Below are 19229 nucleotides of genomic sequence, written 5' to 3'. Positions count from 1 at the left end.
AACATGACGTAGAGGTGGTAAGCGACTCACCGCTCAACCAAACTCATCTCTCTTGTTCATATAGCCACCGTTTCGGTTGTCAACTTATCACCTAAAACTGGAGTGTGAATAGGCCTTTACTGTACTGCATTTATAAGCATTTCTTAATCGCAGAAATACACTGTTGTCATTTAGCACTGACTCTAATTGGATAGAGATATATGCTGCGGTGTTATCATACTATACCTCAAGACAAAATAAAGAGGTTAGTGTATGTTCCGGAGATGTACAATGTTGTAGCCTTACCAAGGAAAATCACTACATTTCAAGTACAGTATAATAAGAGGTTATTGTTGGCTTCAATGGCTTGTACAAAGGATGAGAGTTTACCATCAGCTGTATCAGCCTCGGTTTCATCGGTTGGAGCTGGAGTCTCCTCTATAGCAGATACAGTGGCTGAGGTTACAAATTACAAGTTAGTATCGATGACTAGAAAGAGCTTTGGTAGTGGAAAGTAGGCCAACTTGTTGTGCAATGAAGAATCGACAACAATGACCTTTCTTTCAGTAATAGGCATTATAATTTAATCAATTCTGTTATTAGCATTAACTTGACAGAACATAATGCATTATGCTGGGCAAGAACTGCTACTGAAAGTGTCTAAGTACAGGAATTACTGCCGATGGAAGTTACTTTGATGCCGTACTGATGAAAACCTGTCACGAATTGCGATCGGCCGAAACAGTTTCCGGAGGAAGTGCATATGCACGGAAGTCCTGCCCTATATGGACACTTTCTGTCGTAGTTCTTTTACCAGACTTTTCTTTTCGTGAGATGAGAAAAGCCTGGGAACAAGGTTGTTATCAATTATCATAGCTGACACCTTGTGATAAAGGCGATTAGAGAATGTTCCAGTGATGTACACATTCGTAGCCTTACTATGAAAAATCACGTCATTTAAATATCATAAGAGCTTATATGATAGTTGGTTTATATAAAGGGCTGAAGGTTACCATCAACTGGAACGGCCTCAGGCTCATGGCTGGGAGCTGGAGTCTCCTCTACAACAGCAGCGGGTGCAGTGGCTGAGATTACAGGTTATACATCACATGTCAGAGCCAGAGGTTTAGTATCCTAGACTAGAAATAATGTTTCTAAGACAAAGCAGGACCAATTATTGTTGTTCTGCGACCTTGAATCGACCATGTTGACCTCCTATACTGCATTGGATTCATAACATTATTTCAGAAATATGCTGTTGTCAACTTGTCATTAGTATTTATAGAGCGTCGCAGTCCCGCCCCCTACCAGGAAATGATTCTCCGTTCATTTTCCTCATAGACATTTCAGAAAGTATTTATTTAAAGACGTTTACGCCGCGGACAAAGCCAACTCTTGTCGTGACAAATTATGACAACAAACAAATTTTTTTGGGCCAAACAAAGAATTAGAAAGTAGAAAGAAACGGCAGGTTACAACACTTTTTTTGTTGTTTTTTGTAATTATTTGTTTGGTCCAAAATATTGTGTGTATTGTCATGATTTGTCACGACTCGAGTTGGCTTCGTAAGACGCTTAAAAGGTCTTTAAATAAATACTTTTTGAAATGTCTATGGGAAAAATGCATTGTGATTCATTTCCTGGGCCTGGCGTCGTCATGGAAGGGGGCGGGACTGCAACGCTCTATAACTCTGGCATATTGATACTTGATATCTTATCATACCGATATCACACCACAAAAGAGGTTAGTGTATGTTCCAGAGATATATAGCCTTACCATATCACCACAATTCAACAATTATAAGGGGTTATTATAATTGGCTTATGAAAAAGGGGTGAAGGTTACCCTCAGCTTTATCAGCCTCGGTTTCACTGCAGGGAGCTGCAGTCTCCTCTACAGCAGGGGTTCTCAACCCGTGGGTCGCGACCCCTCGGGGGGGGTCGCCAAATTATTTTAGGGGGTCCCCAAATTATTTTCAAAAAAAAAAACAAAAAAAAAAGATTTTGTTTTTTAAAAAAATGTCACGATTTTTCAAAAATAGCAGACCTACAAGCTCATAGCGCGCCACTCGGTGGCGCGCTATGAGCTTGTAGATCTGCTATTTTTCAATAGCTAAATTATAACAATGCTTAAAACACCAAAAGGGGTTCCCACCCAAAATGGTTTAAGGTTATTGTAGCAGTCAATTTATATTGGGGGTCGGGAGGGGGCGGGGCGGGGGTCCCGAGACATTGCCAAAGCATTTCCGGGGGTCCCCGGCCAAAAACGTTGAGAACCCCTGCTCTACAGCAGGCGCTGTGGCTGAGGTTACAGATTTCATGTTAGTGTCGATGACTAGAAACAGCCTTGGCAGTAGAAAGTATAGGCTAAAAGGCTACGTTGGTGTCCAATGAACAATCAACAACAATGGCCTCTTTCAGTAATAGGAAATATAATTTCATGAATTCTATGTTATATTAGTATTAAGTCAACTGGCATACAGTACACAGTACGGATATACTGCACCATAATCATATCATTGCTGTCGGGTAGAAACCTCTTATGTCCATATTTTAACTTTATGTTTTTTCATAAATTAACGCTCTACTTCGTCCTACTGCAGTGTCCCACAAAAGTAGCAGAAATGGCAGATAGCCTATACATTGTAGATATAACACCCGACAGCAACAATATAGCACCTTGTGAAAGGCGGGTTGGAGAATGTTCCAGTGATGTACACATTTGTAGCCTTACCATGAAAAATCACCACATTTTAAATATCATAAGAGCTTATACACTGATACCACGGCGCGTAAACAGCGCCTCAAACTGTGACTCCGCCCACCACCGGGGGAAGTTGTGATTTGCGCTCGTTCACTGCAATGCAATTTGCGGCATTTTCAAAACAATATTGAGCAGAGTAGCGATTATCAAACGTATTTGCAATGCCATACGTTGAAAGATCTGTTGCCCGTGGACAAGGCACGCTACCTCCGCAAGTTAGATAGCATCGGCATAGATGTTTGTCCGCATGTGATTAAGGATTGGACCAAGTTTCCTCTACAACAGCAGCGGGTGCAGTGGCTGAGATTACAGGTTGAACATCACAAACCACAGGTTTAGTAACATGGACTAGAGGACAAAGCAGGACCTATTGTTGTTCTGCAACAATAAATCAACCATGTTGATCCATAGTATTATAGCCATAGTGAGGTGGTTCTCAACCTTTTCGGCCCCTCAAAATAATCATATTTCAACTGGGGACCCTCCACCCCCGACAAGAACTCGGAATTGTAGGAGTTAAGGCATTACATTTAGTTTGACTCGGTTTCACAGATAAACGTGAAAATAGCTGAAGTGTAGATAAGCTATTTTCACCATTTTTGCCTCTTTCTTATATATATTTTTTGTGGGGATATATATGTATCCCCATGGGACCCACAGGTAGGGAGCCACTGGTGTACAGTATAAATACTATGTTGTCATTCATATTATCTGTTATAGTTGTTATGAGCTGGTGTGGTGGTGCTGATGACCCAAACGCAGGCAGGACAGAGAGGCAGGTGGTGATAAAAACACAACACTGTGGTGGTGCTGATGACCCAAACGCAGGCAGGACAGAGAGGCAGGTGGTGATACAAACATGCAAGTAAACGAGGTGATGCGAGTAAACGAGGACAGCAGCTGTCACACATAAACCAATCTGAGAACGCATCGTCAAACAATAAAGGCGCCCTCTTTTCCTTTGAATTCCATCTGAATTCCATCTGAGAGACTACACATAAACTGACACATGAAACACATGATCCAATAAGAACGGACTGGGGAACAAGACTAATATACACACATAGGGTGATTAAAAAGAAGAAACAGCTGAGGAAGAGACGGACACAGAACCAAAAGAACTGGACCAGGGAACATAATACGCACAGAGATACGAGAAAATAGACAGGGGAGTGAATGATGACACAAAGTCTCAACCATGCCAAAGGGATGTGATGCGATCATACTCGACCTTGTGACAATACAAAGAGGTTAGTGTATGTTCAAGAGATGTTACAAAGTTCCACCCTTACCATGAAAAAACCCACATTGTAAGTATTATAAGAGGTTATTGTTGGCTTGTAAAAAAAAGGGGGTGACGGTTACCATCAGGTGCAGTGGCTGAGGTTAGAGGCCGAACATCACAATGAAGTTACAAGTGAGGGTTAATTGTTGTCAAATGAAGAATCAACAACAATGGCTGCTTCCATTACCAACCAATACCAGTTAATACATAGCTTATATCAATACTGTTTAGGAAACAAATATAATGTTGTATTTAACCTTATATTATGTCTGTTAAAGGTAGCTGGGTAAGAGATATTTTCGGGTTAAAACAAAACGTTTTTTTTTTGTCAAACATTTCTGCCAACCAGAGAGCGTTCCCATTTATCAGCTTCATTTTTACAGTGTTCCAGTTACCCAATTATTTATTTGTATTATCATCATCACTTCCAATTTCACTTGTTTAATCTGCTATTAAACAATTATTTTAACCAAATAAAATCACTTACCCTACCTTTAATCTTGTGATAAAAGCGGTTAGAGATTGTTAAGTGGTATAGGTAGCCGTAGCAATAGCATGAAGAACCACAACATTTTTAAAACATATTTTAACAGCTTATATTATAAACTGTAGCTGACTTCATAAAATGGCTCAAGGTTACCATCAACTGGACCGGCCTCGGGTTCAAGGTTGGGAGCTGGAGTCTCCTCTACAACAGCAGGCGCAGTGGCTGAGGTTACAGGTCCAACATCACAAGTCACAGGTTAGTATCGTAGAAGCAGAAACAAGGTTTATAGGTCAAAGCAGGACAAATTGTTGTTCTATCTACAACGTATAGAATCAGCAGTGTTGGGCAGTAACGAGTTACTAGTTACATATTACTGTAATATTATTACTTTTTCCAGTAACAAGTAAAGTAAGGTATTACTCTGCCAAAACAGTAATATTATACCCATTTACTTTGTAAAAAGATAGCACATATTACGAGACTGTTGAATATTTTGTTTTATATCCTGCAATTATTCAGTTTGGCTGATTGGAGACTTCTTATTCCAATTAATTTGATTCAGTTGTAAAAGGAGATCATGGCTAAACAGATTGTGTTCTTTTGCGGGTGGAAGAGGCCCGGTTGAAAAGTAATATAAAGTAATATGTAACTATATTACTCTAGATTCCAAGTAATATAAAGTAATGTAATATTATTACTTTGGAGTAATAAGGAGTAATAAGTAAAGTAAACATATTACTCTCCTAAGTAATATTGCCCAACACTGAGAATCAGCAATGTTGATCCATAGCATTTATAACCAATTGCAGAGCATATGTTGACATTAGTATTAACTCTACTGGCATCAGTAGGCACATACTGTACCGGGGCCATTATCCCTAAAAAAATGTTTTTACTATTTTGAAAAACATTTTTGAATAGTTCAAATAGCCGATATACAAGCTCACAACGTGTCAATGTAGATCGGCTAGTTGAACAATTTTAAAATGTTTTTAAAATTAGTAAAAAGCAAAACAAAAAAAAGCAAAGAAGTTTAGGGATAGGGGATAGGGGTAAGGCACTGACGAAAATAGGGCCCGTGCAAGCCTACACATTTGGCATTTGTGGACTTACCATGAATGATAAGTTGATAACGGACACATTTTAACAAAGCGTTAAGGCCTTTTCAGACGGGCAGCAACTGACGCGCCTAGTAATTAATTATCAAGTGCGTTTATTTTGGACACGCAGAGAAGTTGAGCACATTTTCACGGGTGCAGTGCAGTCCAGTGAAATTGTCGCACGCGTGCTCGTTTCTTTCGATTGTGGTCAGATTCTTTTGTTTTTTACCCTGCGCGTCCCGCGGCCCTCATGAGCACACCTGTCGCTGATCCAGGCGGCAATGCCTGCGTCACTCGCTGCCCGTCTGAAACGGCCTTTATTATAGTGTAAGAGGTTATGTTGTAGTTAACTTAACCCATTTAGGCCTGAAAAAATTCTTCTAAATCCTCCAGTTTTCTGAAATAAATATTTTCACGATTTTTCAAAAATAGCAGACCTACAAGCTCGTAGCGCGCCACTCGGTGGCGCGCTATGAGCTTGTAGATCTGCTATTTTTCAATAGCTAAAGGGGTTCCCTTCCAAAATGGGTTAACTTAAGATATGAATGAGAGTTACCATCAGCTTCATCAGCCTCGGTTTCATTGCTGGGAGCTGGAGTTTCCTCTACAGCAGGTGCGGTGGCTGAGGTTAGGGGTTGAACATCCAGAGTTAGTATCAGCTGGATACAAACAGCTTTTGTTTGTCAAAAGTGGGCAAATGTGTCAGAGTTGAGGGTTTGGTTTACCATCAACTGGAACAGCCTCAGGTTCAACGCTGGGAAGCGGAGTCTCCTCCTCTACAGCAGGTGTAGGGGCTGAGATTACAGGTTGAACATCACAAGTCAGAGCATCTTTCAGGGCAAAGCAGGCTCAATTGTTGTTCTACAAGCTGGAATCAATTATGCTGACCAACACTGTCTGTCTCGCCCCCAAACTTCAAACTATGGCAAATAAGAGCGGCATGTTGACCTTCCGAGACATCCGCACACTTGAGCCACGGGACGCACCGCTGAGCTAGCCTTATACACTGACACCACGGCGCGTAAACAGCGCCTCAAACTGTGACTCTGCCCACAACCGGGGGAAGTTGTGATTTGCGCTCGTTCACTGCAATGCAATTTGCGGCATTTTCAAAACAATATTGAGCAGAGTAGCGATTATCAAACGTATTTGCAATGCCATACGTTGAAAGATCTGTTGCCCGTGGACAAGGCACGCTACCTCCGCAAGTTAGATAGCATCGGCATAGATGTTTGTCCGTATGTGATTAAGGATTGGACCAAGTTGCATTGGCAGCCATAGAAAATTCTTACCCCAGGCTAAAACCGGATGTGACGTTTTTGGGCGTTCCTGTCTAGCGTGGTGTCAGTGTATAGGCGAGCCAGTCGCTGTGCCGAACATTGCGCAGTCCGCTTGAGCCGACTCAGCGCCGTCCGAGTTGTCCCGATAGGGACAGAATCGTACATCATATATTCCCCCCCACCTTCAAGTCACATGTTGACGTTTAACTTTGGGCACATTTGGGTTGAGACAGCGTTGTGTTGACCTACAGTACTGTGTTTATTTAGCCAATTGCGTTGCAAATGCAGTAGCATTAATTCTGCTGGCATATGTACATAAGATGTTAGCATATACTGTACCTTATGGGAAAAAAGAGGTTAGATAAGGTTCCAGACAGTGATGTACAAAGTTGTATAGCCTTTACCATGAAAGATTCAATGGATCTTATAGCCTTATATATAGTTCCCTCGCCTATCGAAGTGGTGAGGGTTGCCACATTGTTTTGATAGCAAACCCACTCGGTCCAAAGCACCGAGATTCAAGAGGTTGTATTTGTCACATGCTCAAACAAATACAGTAGTGTGTAGTTAAATACACACTACATGGATACAAGGTATAATACCACTCCAGTATTCCGAAGCCCACTATTCCTAACCCTGTCCCTATAACCCTATAACCGGACCCTGAAGCAACGTAGTCGGAGTGGCGGTGTGTCGGGAATGCCACTCTGTTCCCACCAGGTTATAAAGGTTATCATACAATTGTACGAAGTAATAAGTCAAAGTGTGTAAAGTGTAGAGGAAAATCATAAAGGAAAGAAAATGTACCACACTGGACAAGTAGATTCAGATATCAGATCAGTTGGGACAATTACTGATAGATTAAATATCATTTGGATGTTATAGGTATATGGTTCTAACTATTATTCAGAATCAGATACTAATGCTTTAAATAACACAATCCTTATAAAAGTATACTTTTTACGACTTAAGTCATTAGAAAAGCCAAGCTTTATAATGAGTTATGGTTGTATTATTACTTTACCCTATACGATTAAGTCAAGTGCTACCGTTTTGGCACAACCCGCTAAAAGAATCGGCACCTTACAGCAAGACACAGATAAATCATACACGTAAGGTATTGCTGGCTCCCCTATAATTTTACAACGCCTTCCAATTGATGTCATCAGCATTCTGAGGACTAGAGCAACTGGGTCAGTGCCTTCAGGAGATGACCTACAGCCATTAAAATGCAGCGGGAGTTACAGTACGGTCGGTGTTGGTTACTTTGTATTCCAACCTAGGCTATACTTGACGTCAACTGTTAGAGCGTTTAATAGAATGTTTAAATCCTCTGATGATAAACAGGCGGGTATATGAGTTAATAAATCATTCACACTAGGCTAAGTCTAGTAGCCTATATATAGGCCTAGATTATGAATGGAAATAATACTTGCCAATCCCATATACCATTAATTGTTATTAGAAACACTAGGTGAAGAAATCCAAGCCTATCACAATGAATGCCTATACTGCACATATTTTTCTTTTATGATGTTTTTGTATTGTATTTGTCTGTCACTAAATGTTTCAATGAAAATATGCACAGGACCCCAATGGAAACAAGCAATGTTGTGCTTTCTTGGGTTCAATCTTCTACAGGTGCTTCTCTCTCTCTCTCTCTCTCTCTCTCTCTCTCTCTCTCTCTCTCTCTCTCTCTCTCTCTCTCTTTCTCTCTCTCTCAAACTGATAAAAGTAGGCCTATTCAATCAATCAAAATGTGTTAAGGACAAGGTTATTATTGATTGATACTTTATTAACTGTTTGCATGGACAAGTACAGTAGCCTATAGGGTACAATATACTGTAAAAAGAGTGAATCCAAGAAAGCCTATTGGGGTCCATTGGGGTCCTTTCAATTGAGTATAGGAGTCCTCCTACTCAATTCATCAAAAAAGCAGCCAGTATGAGTATAGGCTAAACGCAGTTTGCTGATGATGAGAGCGCTTTTGGGGCACAGACAGACGGAAAGACAGCCAGGCATCGTCCACGGTCATAGTCATACTCATACTCATAAGGCAGACAACTATATTCCACAATCGAGGAACTGTTGCGAGAGGCAACAGTCTGGCTACGCGAGATTATACTCATAATGACCTGTTGTTATATAAAGGGTATGTCCCATCATGCACCACCAGGTCAGGACTCAGGACAGAGCACTATAGTATAGTAGGCCTACCTTCAGCGGGTGTTCCTTCCTCCGCTGGGGCTGCAGCAGGCGATGCCTCCTCCTCCGCCGCGGCGGGCGCAGCAGCAGCCTCGGCCGGCGCTGCCTCCGCAGGTGCCTCGGCGGCAGGTGGCGGAGGAGCAGCGGGCTCAGCAGGAGCCTTCGCTGCGGGCTCAGCCTCTGCCGCCTTCTTGGCGGGGGATTTTTTGATGGGTGCGGGTTTGGCTGGCATGGCGGTGCAAAAAGTAAGTAAGTATCCTAGTAGGAATCAGCCTGCAGTCCTCTCTCTCACTCCTCTGGATAGAGGAGAAAAGAGGGACTTGATCAGGTAATATAGGCAAAGAGACTCCACCCGCATGACCTTATGGGACAGATCCACCCTCCCTAGCAGCCTCCCTTCATCATGGAACTCGGATGCGCTCACGATTTGTCATGCAGTCACTTGCAAGCAACACGCGCGCGCAGACGCACAAAAAAAACAGCAGCAAAACATTGGCTACTTAAATGTTCCAACTATTGACTCTTTCGAAAGCTTCCCCAGAAAACACTGATATAATTTGCAGCCTTCATCATCACAAAGGGCTTTTTCAGGCTTTTTTAAATTATTTTTCAAAATGTATTATAATAAAATGAAACTTAACTAAATCCAATATATTGTTTTACCGATAACCGATTAATTGGTTTAAGGCAAATATCGGCCGATACCGATGTGTTTGCCGATTAATCTCCCATCACTATATTAAACCAGATTAAAAACAAGATAAAAACACATGATCAAGGACAAATTAAAAGTAGGCAAGATCAACATTAAGACACTACAAGAAAATAGCAACAAAATAATCACTACATGACTTTTAGAAGGATTACAGACTCACACAGATCTCACACCTGTTCATTCACTTTCATATTTAACCACACAGACTACCTGTCACCTATTTAGATAGCTGGATGCGGCCTACAACACACACACACACACACACACACACACACACACACACACACACACATTTTGGGGAAGTGAAAAACGCTATGATAGTCATACGTGAGGAGGAATCAGGATTAGAGTTTAATAGACAGACTGACTGAGTCAGGTTTCCTTGTTTAGTAAACCATTAACTAAATGCAGTAGCTACTCACCAATGATTTTGTCAGTATTTGTGTAAAAGGTCTTGTTGAAAGGTTCTGTAGAGACTTTGTGTATAACGTCTTGTAGAAAGGTTCTGTAGAGAGTTCTAGACTAGAGAGTGTCGCTGCCATGTTTATATATATCTATGGTCGCTGCCACCAAACTTTTATCTGTTAACTTTTCGTTTCAACAGATTTCATTTCCTCACTGACGAACTGTTGCTGTTAACCCTTTACTGCCACCTGCTGGACAACAACTCAGAATGTGTACATAACCATTTGAGAACCCCAGCATCTAAAATTCCAGCCAGGGAACATTATCCAATCTACAGTGGTGGAAAAACTACTCAAATGTTTTATTGAATTAAAAGTATCAGTACTGCAATGTAGAACTACTCTGTTACAAGTATAAGTCCGGAATTCAAAATATAGGCCTACATGAGTAAAAGTACAAAAGTATTGGCATCAACATGTACTTAAAGTTCCAAAAGTAAAAGTAGACTAGTCATTGTGAAGAATGTCAAATGTATAAACATCCTTTGAAAATAGCCGATCTACAAGCTCACAATGCGTCACATTCCGACACATTGTGAGCTTGTAGATCGGCTATTTTCAAATGGCCAAAATGTATAGCCTAGTGTTGAAGACTGAAGTGGTTACTGTTTTCTTTATCTAGAAAACTAGAAACCTGTGTTGCCATGTGACCTTAAATCTAGTAAGCATCCATAATTTACACCTGGCTGTGAAGTTGGGAAGCACATGGGGAAAGTAGAAAACATTCTTTTACACAAAAAAATGTTTGGTGTCGGTCAAAGTAAAATTTCGAAACATCATGTAAAATGACTGTTATACAAAGCAAAATGTACCTAGGTCTAAAATGTAATATCATACACGTTGATGATTTGCCAATGGATAGAACCATGTGAATCATTTAGCAATTAAATTGTCTGAAGTAGCTTATTCTAGTCATTGTTTTCTAAAATGGTGGCTATGGGTAAGATGAGCCAATGTCCGGGGGTAAATTGAGTCAATGGGAATCACTATTCATATTTTTTATTTAAGGTCATTACACACTGGCGAATTAGCGACGCGAATTATTCGTGCGAATAATTCGCCTTTTTTTAAAACCAATTGAAGTCAATGCAAGCTTCCACATCAGTGGCGAATGTGCGAATGTGCGAAAATGCGACCGTTTTCGCTCTTTATTTGTTCGCTCCGGTGTTCGCTCCGGTGTCGAATTTTTAATTCGCGTCGCTAATTCGCCAGTGTGTAATGACCTTAAGTCTTTGCTACTCAAATTATAGGCTACTGAATTACCTTTAATTTGCATGTACATACTCATTTAAAAGAAGTTTGCAATATTGTATTAACAATATTGGGAAAAAAAGGGAAAACTGTTATTATATTATTATTGATACGTGAATACATTATCTGTTCAAGTTTAAGCTTTTTCTTTTTTTTTAATTTTTATCCCTCGATTTTGTAACCCATTTTTTCACCCCTGTGCCAATTATCTAATGTGATCCTGGGCTCTCTACACACCCTTCGCCAACCTAGTCCCCATATATGGGGGACATGGGGAGAGCAACGGACTTGAACTCATGCTTCCTTCCTGCCTGAGTGTCCAAGACTCAAGTTGCTCCTTTACACGTGACAGGGGGTAGTTTCCCTGGTTGGACGTAGCGCGTGGAAGGAACACGTTATTCCAACCAGTTCCTTTCCCCTCCATCAGGCGCCCTGGCTGGCCAGGGGGAGGCAGTTTGTTTAGAGACCAGGATTACTGCATGTTTTTGTGAGGGTACCTACCCTAGGGGACACGGGGAGAACATGCAAACTCCACACAGAAAGGCCCTTTCGCCAACCCCGCCTCGGGTATGGGCACTGATGACGCGGAGGAGGAAACACGCCGCCAGCACCCACAGCGCCCCGAGCGGGAATCGAACCCAGGACCTTCTAGCTGTGAGGCGACAGCACTACCAACTGTGCCACCGTGCACCCACGGGGCAAGTTTAAGCTTTTAACATTAAAATATCATGTGGTTCGACTTGCCCCTCGACTTGGATCAACTTACCCCTTACCTGGGGGCAAATTGAGCCACATGACACTTTTTTTTAAAAGGTCATATTTTCATGGCCCTTTGTCATCATTTCAATTGATAGAAGACACCCTGAAATATGGGTAGATCATTAGATTTTACTGCCATCTCATTTTGCCTTGCTTCCAGGACAACTTAAGCAAAAATATATTACCCCGTTCTCCCCTATGTTTTGTTATAATAATCTGAATCTACAAAGTAACTAGTAACTAAAGTTTTCAAATGAATGTAGTGGAGTAAAAGAACAATATTTGGATCCGAGATGTAGTGGAGTAGAAGTAAAAGTATTGGAAATTGGAAATACTCAAGTACAGACTCAACTCAGTTCCAGTTTGCTAAGTGTAAAAGCCTGGCCCTGACCTCCTAGCTGGGAACATTATATTTGCTCTATAGAAAGATGAAATAAATCTATCTGCCGCTAGACATATTTAGTTATTCATATCATAGGCACGGTTTAGTTACAGTACGGTAAGAGGATAGGTGGGCAGACTGGGCACCAAGGAAGAGGGGGCACCTCTGTGTTAAATTGGCTATTTTTCCCCAAAATATATAACAAAGTTTGTTTTTAAGAAAAGTATACTCTGCATGATTAGAAGAACATGCTTTAACATTAGACAATTACTGTAAGGTCTAATATTTCTACAACTGCAACAAAACCTGTATATCCAGTCATGTTGGGGCTTAAACAAGAAGTTCAAGGATAAAATTAAGACTGATAATGATGTACGGTGCAGTGTACAGTATGTACAGTATGGGAAAATGGTGGTGGTGGACTTTTTTTACAGAAAAACAAAAGTGTGTATAGAAGGCTTCATACAGGCTTGTCAGTCAATTTTCATTTCAAATCAATCGATTGTTTTGTTGTTAACAGATGTATTATATCGAAACACATACACTTAATTGTATTATAGCCAGACCAAATACTGATAAAGATGATAAGATGGTAATATCGCCCCCCACTTCACACAGGTGTGGGGTACATTTCCATTAGCCTACATCTGCTGCTGACAAAACTGAATGATTAATTGGCTGAGAGGACTGTCATTTTTCAGGATTTGTGTAATTTTCAAAACTGTAGTGAAGAATAAAAATTAAAAAAAATGAATGAATCAGTTAGGGATATTATTATTTATACAAGTTATGTTCACTGTAACACACACACACACACACACACGCACACAGACACACACAGACACACGCACGCACACACACACGCACACAGACACACACACAGAAACACGCACACACACACACACACAAAAGCTCAAGACACATTGACACGTTAAGAATGGCATGACTTTATTGAGTGTCTATAGAGCAATGTTAGACATATGGGATTCGCCGTGGTTTTTATAGACATGCCATGAATCCACTATTAGCCCCCTTCTCTCCATCAAGCCTCTATATTGCTCCTTCAACACAGCGGAGGAATACAAAATGACCGCCAGGATCCTCCTGCATTCACTGCATTAACAAGGGCCTTTTCTCTTGAGTCTTTATACACACACACACACACACCTCCATAGTTTAAGTGATTGCTGTCGCAGAGATGCGTTCGTTGACTATTTACAATGTTTACAATAGCCATGTCCTGTACAAAAAACAAAACAAGAAGGATAACTATACAAAGAATTATACATAAGAAAGAAAAAAAAAAAATATCCGCTTTAAAAACAGACAAAACATGGACATAGGATAGTTATTAAAATCCCCTTCCCCCCCCTCCCTATGGATAAGGTAAGTACGGTAGGTCCAACGATCCGGATCGAGGCAAGGTTTTCTGGGGGGGGGGGGGGGGGGACGAACGACACCAGGGCAGGGATATACTGTACATGCATCGACATGGTCACTTCTCCGATGGGCGAGGACGGCGAGGTGTCATTACACCAACGTTCACTCTCAGGCGACTCTACGGTCAAATACATCACGTCGTGGCACACGCTTGATATTCAGGACAATGTGTATAAGGTGTTGTTCGGTGTCAAATCACACGTCAACTATAGTAAGAAGCCCATTCATTGTGTTGTTCTTTTACACAGTCTATCCTAGCACACAGAGGTGCACACAGATAACACACACACACGCACACTCTTTACTATCAGTTCTATCGTTATAACTACCAGCCCAAAAGGTCCAAATGTTTCATCCTCTCTGTCTGCCCAGCGTGCTGTTTTTCTTTGATCTGATGGGGGTGTTAAAGTGACATCGTTAAAGTGACATCATAATAGGTCAGAGAGAGGGAAGTTCTCCGGGGTACAGTACGCATAGATATTTTATAAAATAGACGCCTCATTGGCCGCTGAAGTTCTTTGGAGCCATGCGTCTACAGCATTAGGTGGAAGTCAGGCGGAAGTGCGGAAGGCACGCTGCGTCCCGAGTGGAATAGTAAGAGAGTGGCGACACGCTTTGATTTCGCTGCAAAGCGGGTGCCTATATGGGCTATAGTTCCAAACATTGGAACTATCCCATTGAGATAGAACGAGCACTTCCGCATTCCATTGTTACAATGCGAGTCAACGCTAGTGTCGCCACTCTCTTACTATTCCACTCGAGCTGCGTGCGTCGCTGCCACTCAAGTGACTACTGGCCAATCACAGCGTGTCCTTTCCGGGACTTATCAATTCAACCCAAGGGAGTTTTATTGGCATGAGGAAACAAGCGTTTGCATTGTCTCTGATTGGCCTACCGAACGTCCCCTTGTGTGACGCACGCGTAAAGCTTGGCAATGCTTCCGCTCATGCTTCCGCTATGCTTTGCCAAGGACTGTCTAAAGAGGACGAGACGCGAAGACCGTACGGGCGACGCCATGTTGCTTATGGTGCTCCATGGAAGGAAATAAACATGCGCAATGGGCTATATGCAGCCAACACTTCCGTGTTCAGCTTCCTTGGTCTCAACTGCGCATGTTTCTTTCCTTCCATGGAGCACCATAAGCAACATGGCGTCGCCCGTACGGTCTTCGCGTCTCGTCCTCTTTAGACAGTCCTTGTGCTTTGCAAGGAACCTCGGGAAAGCCCCAGAGTCGAAGGAGGCGTCTACCTTTATATGTCTATGATATAGTATGATCTCTCTCCCTCTAAAACCTATAGGCCTTGGTGTGGTGGTTTTGTACAGCAGCTTAGGGGCCAGGCAGACAGCTTCAATCAGGCCAACATTGTGTTTTAGGCACAGAGAATAATCATCTGAGTGTCTAGTTTTTTGACGCCAGCAGCACCCTGTGTGTTTTGGAAGGTCCAGACTAAGATATCGGAACACAACATGGCAGTCTGAGGTCAAATGGCACAGAGATGAGAAGTTAAGAGCACACCACATTTTGTTTACAGTATAGTACCCCCACCGCCCCCCTCCCTCCCTCCTTCCCTCGTCTACGCCAGTGGTTCTCAACCTTTTCAGCGCCGTGACCCCCTGAAAATATTTGAACTGGGGGACCCCCCCCACCCTGATAAGCACTTGGAATGTAGGAGTTGAGGCATTCAATTGTGTTTGACTCGGTTCCACAGGTAAACATTGTGATAATAGCAGATCTTTTATCGCTTTCTATTTGACAATTTGACCAATGTTAGAGCAGCTTTAATAGTATAGTTTTGTTATTCTTTTTCTTGTATTCTTTTTTAGTTTAGGTCCCACAGGTTGAGAACCACTGATCTACAGACAGCTGTCATTTCTGTCAACCGTCATGAAAAGAGGTGGCGAGGGAAGGAAAAGGCAAGAGGACACTTATAATGCAGAAGCAACCGTACCATAACCGTACAAATAAAATAACAGTTATTTTCGGCGAGCGACACCATCGATGCCGATGATCTTATACATCCGATAATATATATAAATTAGGCTCAGCTCTCTGCGACTGACACTCGCGCCTGTTGCGCTTGTGAGACGTCAGAAGATATGGCATATATGGGACAATGAAATAAAATAAAATTCTATAAGTCAATAATGTTGTTTTTAAGATATAAATAACCCAAAAAACGTGGAGTAGGAAGATCCTTATTGTTGTACACAGGTTCTGCAATGGCGGATGGCAGTTTCGTCAATGGTGTTCTGCTCTAGCACTCGTGGGGTGATGAACGGGAGATATTAGTAGGAACAGCGATGACTGAAATCTAGAGCTTCTGCGACAGCGCCGCTGTCGATAAATCATTTTGGCTGACGGTCAGACTCAATGGCATGTTAGCTAGTAGATGTCGATGATTATCGGTGAGGACGATTCAGTATAAAATCCTACAAAAAAACAAGATTTCAAAGCTGTATCCTCTCCTAACGATCACAAGAGGATGTATTGTGTGTGTATTTCAAAAAACAGTTATTCTAAGTACATAATATTACGCGAGCATAGCCAAGAAAGTGTAGGCTGTGTTGGCAGACAAGTTAAATAAGCCACTTTTCCCCCTACCTCTGGGGTTTTATAGTAGCCTATGTTGAGATGAGACAATGTCTGCTAACATCAGTCAGTTAGCTCACACCACCGAGGGAATGTCTGGTACCGACGACATTCCAGTAGGCAGCTTGACAGCCTCCTCATTCACATCTGTGGTTATATTGATAATTGATATCAATACACAGCCCAACTAAACCGCCGACCATCGGATCCAATGATAATGTCATTCTATAATAGACTGATCCTAAAACTGTCTCAGTGTTCACCCATGCACGTCACTCTTATGCACTTCTTTTACCCACTTTGGAAATTCACAGTTCTGACCAATCCGATGCATCCGATGAATATCAGCGAATGGTTATGATGTCTTAATAAAACAGACAACACAAGAACGCTACCCGATGCAATTTGCTTTGTATATTAAGTGTGTGGCATTCTACCGAGCACCTTCAATAAGTGAGAGGCACACACTTTGAGAGTGCTGCGGAGGCCGATGGTAGTAAACACTGCCACCTAGAGAAACTTAGTTGTAGAGACACGGTCGAGCCAATCAGGCCATTAATGTGCTCTTCCAGACACTGACACAGCCAATAAAAAAACCCAATTAGGATAGGTAGAAAATAAAGTGCATTTTTTGGCTGATGCCTAGTGACGTTTCGAATTTTTGGGGGAAATCAGATGTTGTCACAATTTACCGTTGGAGCTTTATCTCTTTGCCGAATGAAGCCTGTGCCTCCTCGGCACAAATTCAGTCAGCACTAGTCGTCTTAGTGGCTACAAATGGAAATAAGATGGAGGTCTTGATCAATAAGGTTATAATGTAAAAATTTAGCATCACACTCTTCTGGTTACCATGCACTTGCAGATTCAGCAACTCCAAAACCCCCTCCTCGACAACAAAACCGAGGAACAGAGAAAAGACCTTTCCCGACATGTTCGCCCACACTTCCCAAGGAAGCGCGTTTTCATGGGTTTCCCGCCAATATTATAATAATAGTCAGGCAGACTTTATCCTTTGTCCATAAAATCACACATTCTGTAGGTCCATTATGTTCATAAGTTAAGTCTCAAACTGCCGACTGAGCGCACAGATGACTTTTCAGTCTGTTAAGTTCTCTCGTGTGAACGCCATGTTCCACCACCACACGCAGTCAGCCGTTTTGTTAGGCACAACCGTGTTTCCAGTGGCTTGGCTGACGGTCGTCATCCTCCGTACTATTTCAGGCAGCATTGTGTCTATTGTGTAGCAGGTTGCTGTGCTCAGAGGGTCGCCTGCAGACTGGGGTCTAGCATTCCCTCCCGCTCCGGAGACTCGATGTAGTTGGCAGACTCCTGGAGCTTCAGTAACATGGCCATCTGCGCAGCAGGGGGATAGAGAGAGGGGGAATGTGTCAAGCATAGAGTTATATAAAACAAAAATCACACCCGTGTGAAGCGAGGGGCGCTCTTGTCATCATACATACATCATCATACATCATCACATTCCGGCCAAACACAATAATTGGTGTCCTCACTTTTTCTCCTCAAGTCCTTTTATCCTCAAGTCCTCAAGGCTAATCCTCAAAGCTGATCACCTGTGGCGTCCTCACTTTTTATCCTCAATACGTGCATTGCTCAGCCAATCAAATCATCGCTATGGGGTGCTCAGCCAATCAAAACATTTCAGTGCTATTAGACTAAAAGACTAAGGGCTCCAATTTTGTCGCAGCCTTTACCCGCAGCGCGGCCCGCAATTCAGCCGCTGCCCGAAAATTACGAATATAGGAGCTTTCTCTGTCCCTTAATGGTATTTTCGTCCCGTGTCACCCGCTATATTTTTTGCCGACCCCGTTATTTGCGCCTAGGCACCTAGGCAGTAGGCACGTGTTGGCACGCTTTCCCATAAATTGCTATTTTGGTCACAAACATTTGTGACCGGGTCTGGCAAATAGGCCCTCATCTTGACCAGAGTAATTTTTCAGTTTTTTACAGATTATTAAAGTACAGAATGTAAGCTTTCATATGATGTATCATTCAATGAAATATTATATGAAAAATATTTGAAGGAGATATGACCATTTTAAAATGATTGTGCCGTTTTACCCAAAGCTGAGAAAATCCCCTTTGAATGTTCACAACATTTCAACACCTAGAGCTGGCTAGCCTACTTTGACTTATAAATGTATACATTTAATTTGCCCAAATCAATAATCTGTTGGAATGAAAACTTTCTTCAACATTCAAGCTGTGTTAATATGAAAAAAAAACGAAAATCACAACAAAAAAAAATCAAGTTTGGGAAAGCGACAGCAGCAACGCAACACTCTTCCATGGGCTATAGAACGTAAGGCTATGAAGCAATATAGCACTAACGGGTAACGAATAAGGGATCTATATGGCACGTGGACTGGTGATTGGTTAAATATGATTTAATTATTGTAACGCCCAAACCACACCTATGCATAATATTTAGACAGGTAACCAAAATACCAACTTTAGTGGGGGAACCAACTTTCCCCACTCCTAAATCCCCAAATAGTGGCTTTAGAAAGA

At 41.9% G+C, this 19229-nt stretch overlaps 2 protein-coding genes across 2 annotated transcripts in view; both read right to left on the bottom strand.

Moving 5' to 3' along the window:
- Positions 1–9374, bottom strand: part of mybpha (myosin binding protein Ha) — a 55026-nt gene extending 45652 nt beyond the window's left edge. The window contains exon 1 of the mRNA XM_079493883.1: positions 9112–9374. Coding sequence (XP_079350009.1) covers positions 9112–9331 — 220 coding nt within the window. The 5' untranslated portion in view covers positions 9332–9374. The remainder of the gene's footprint in view (positions 1–9111) is intronic.
- An 8521-nt stretch (positions 9375–17895) lies between these two features.
- The window catches only part of LOC306915978 (neuron navigator 1-like), a 79497-nt gene continuing 78163 nt past the window's right edge, over positions 17896–19229 (bottom strand). Inside the window, exon 27 of the mRNA XM_079493680.1 lies at positions 17896–18053. Within this exon, the coding sequence (XP_079349806.1) occupies positions 17958–18053 (96 nt within the window). The 3' untranslated portion in view covers positions 17896–17957. The remainder of the gene's footprint in view (positions 18054–19229) is intronic.

This window comes from Electrona antarctica (assembly GCF_951216825.1).
Source record: "Electrona antarctica genome assembly, chromosome: 2".
Classification (NCBI taxonomy): domain Eukaryota; kingdom Metazoa; phylum Chordata; class Actinopteri; order Myctophiformes; family Myctophidae; genus Electrona; species Electrona antarctica.
The sequence above is the reverse complement of the archived record's forward strand: the minus strand, read 5'-3'. Positions and strand labels throughout refer to the sequence as shown.